Source organism: Dasypus novemcinctus, chromosome 20 (assembly GCF_030445035.2).
Source record: "Dasypus novemcinctus isolate mDasNov1 chromosome 20, mDasNov1.1.hap2, whole genome shotgun sequence".
In the NCBI taxonomy this organism is placed as follows: Eukaryota; Metazoa; Chordata; class Mammalia; order Cingulata; family Dasypodidae; genus Dasypus; species Dasypus novemcinctus.
This window is the reverse complement of record NC_080692.1, coordinates 36,602,529-36,604,492: the sequence shown is the minus strand read 5'-3', so window position 1 is coordinate 36,604,492 and position 1,964 is coordinate 36,602,529. Positions and strand designations below refer to the sequence as shown.

The 1,964-nt window shown below is 57.9% G+C and overlaps 1 protein-coding gene across 1 annotated transcript; it reads right to left on the bottom strand.

Moving 5' to 3' along the window:
- Positions 1-655: 655 nt before the first annotated feature.
- Positions 656-1,371, bottom strand: H2AJ (H2A.J histone). Its single transcript, XM_004460319.4, has one exon. The coding sequence runs from the start codon at positions 1,191-1,193 to the stop codon at positions 804-806; it is 390 nt and encodes a 129-aa protein (XP_004460376.1). The 5' UTR covers positions 1,194-1,371; the 3' UTR covers positions 656-803.
- Positions 1,372-1,964: the final 593 nt, after the last annotated feature.

Below are 1,964 nucleotides of genomic sequence, written 5' to 3'. Positions count from 1 at the left end.
GCGAAAGAGTATAATATGATGGAGTCAAGACCTTAAAAATAAGAAAATGATTTTAAAAGCTTGTACCTTAAAAATAAGAAAATGATTTTAAAAGCTTGTAGAGTAGGAAAACCATGGCTAAAGGCTCTGCAGTCACGCCTGTGAATACCGGAAAAACATTTTAAAGAAATGTGAACCAAGCACAAGTATGCTAAATAAAAATACCCGAAATCCAAAATCCAGAACATAGTCATTAGGCTTTAAAAAAAAAAGTCTCAAGCTGATACCGTGTCATCAAAGCCACCCCTCGACCTTATGAACAGTATGGGGAGTGAAAATAGACAACTTCCTGCCCGACACTGGCCGGCCCTTCGGTTCAATTCTGAAACGGGGCCCAGACAGCACCCGGGAGCCAGGCCCTGGGAAGGGTGCGGAGGCCGCCTCCCGCCGCTCAAGCACTTACTGGGGCTCTTCCTGCGCCTACCCCCACTCACTTGCAGGCCGGCGGGTCCCGCCAGGCCTCCCTCCTCAGCCCACCACGCCTCGGGGGGGACCTGCGGACCCACACGGCCAGAAGGCGGCTCACAGCGCCCACCGGAGCAGCCCCGGGGGGTTCCGGCCGCCTTCCGGGGTCGTCCGGCAGGTCCCCCGTGACCACACAGCTCTCTCGACCACAGCATTTTCACCGACTTTATTGGTCCCCTGACCCCCACGAGCTCGCGCCGGCCCTCCGGGCCATCGCGCACATTCCAGGACGCGGCGAGCGGCCTAGAGGGAGCCTGGGCGGGGAAGGCGGCCCGCCTGCGTGCCGGGGCGGCGGCGGGTCACTTGCTCTTGGTCTTCTGGCTCTCCGTCTTCTTGGGCAGCAGCACGGCCTGGATGTTGGGCAGCACGCCGCCCTGGGCGATGGTCACCTTGCCCAGCAGCTTGTTGAGCTCCTCGTCGTTGCGGATGGCCAGCTGCAGGTGGCGCGGGATGATGCGGGTCTTCTTGTTGTCGCGCGCCGCGTTGCCCGCCAGCTCCAGGATCTCGGCCGTCAGGTACTCGAGCACCGCCGCCAGGTACACGGGCGCGCCGGCGCCCACGCGCTCCGCGTAGTTGCCCTTGCGCAGCAGCCGGTGCACTCGGCCCACGGGGAACTGCAGGCCCGCGCGCGACGACCGCGACTTGGCCTTGGCCCGCACTTTACCGCCCTGCTTCCCTCGGCCGGACATGCTCCGCTCGACTCTCACCCAAACTCCGGAGGGCACGGACAACACGCCACCCGCGCCCGGGTTCGGGAATGCCTCCGCCGCGCCGGAACTGCCCTTACCTGGTCGCGGTCACCGAGCCGCGCCTCCCCATTGGGCGCCGCAGCAGCCCTGGGCTCCAGTGGCCAATGACAGGCAGGCTCTGCCCGCAGCCGGCCGCGGGCCACGGCCCGCCTTCCCCAGCCCTCCCCAAGCCAGAGAGGAAGCTCCTTGCTCTGGTCTACACAGCCTGTCTTACCGGGGCCCAGTGGCCAGGGTCCGGTCTCCAGGCTGGGATCCCGCTGATTTAGCTGACACTGGGTTTCAGCGTCCTGCACTCGCTGCCAAGAAAAGAAGGTGTTAAGAACTAAGGAAGTAAAAGATCTAGTTAATATTAAACTCGACAGGGCTATGTGCTCTTCTATAGAGATTTTTAAAAATGTTTTTTTATTTGTACAAGATACATAGATCACACAAAATGTTACATTAAAAAAATACAGGCGATTCCCAATGTCCCACTCCCAACACGCCCCAATTTTCCCACATCAACAACTTCTTTCCTTCGTGTGGTGCATTTTTTTTAAAGATTTTTAAATTTTTTATTTATTTCTCTCCCCTACCCTCCACCCCACTTCCTGTTGTCTGTTCTCTGTGTCCATTCGCTGTGTAGTCTTCTGTGTTCACTTGTATTCTTGTCAGCAGCACCAGGAATCTGTACCTCTTTTCGCTGCATCATCTTGCTGTGTCACCTGTCCC

Excerpts from the sequence above, each read along its gene's own strand:
- H2AJ (XM_004460319.4), bottom strand. The coding sequence starts at position 1,193 with ATGTCCGGCCGAGGGAAGCAGGGCGGTAAAGTGCGGGCCAAGGCCAAG.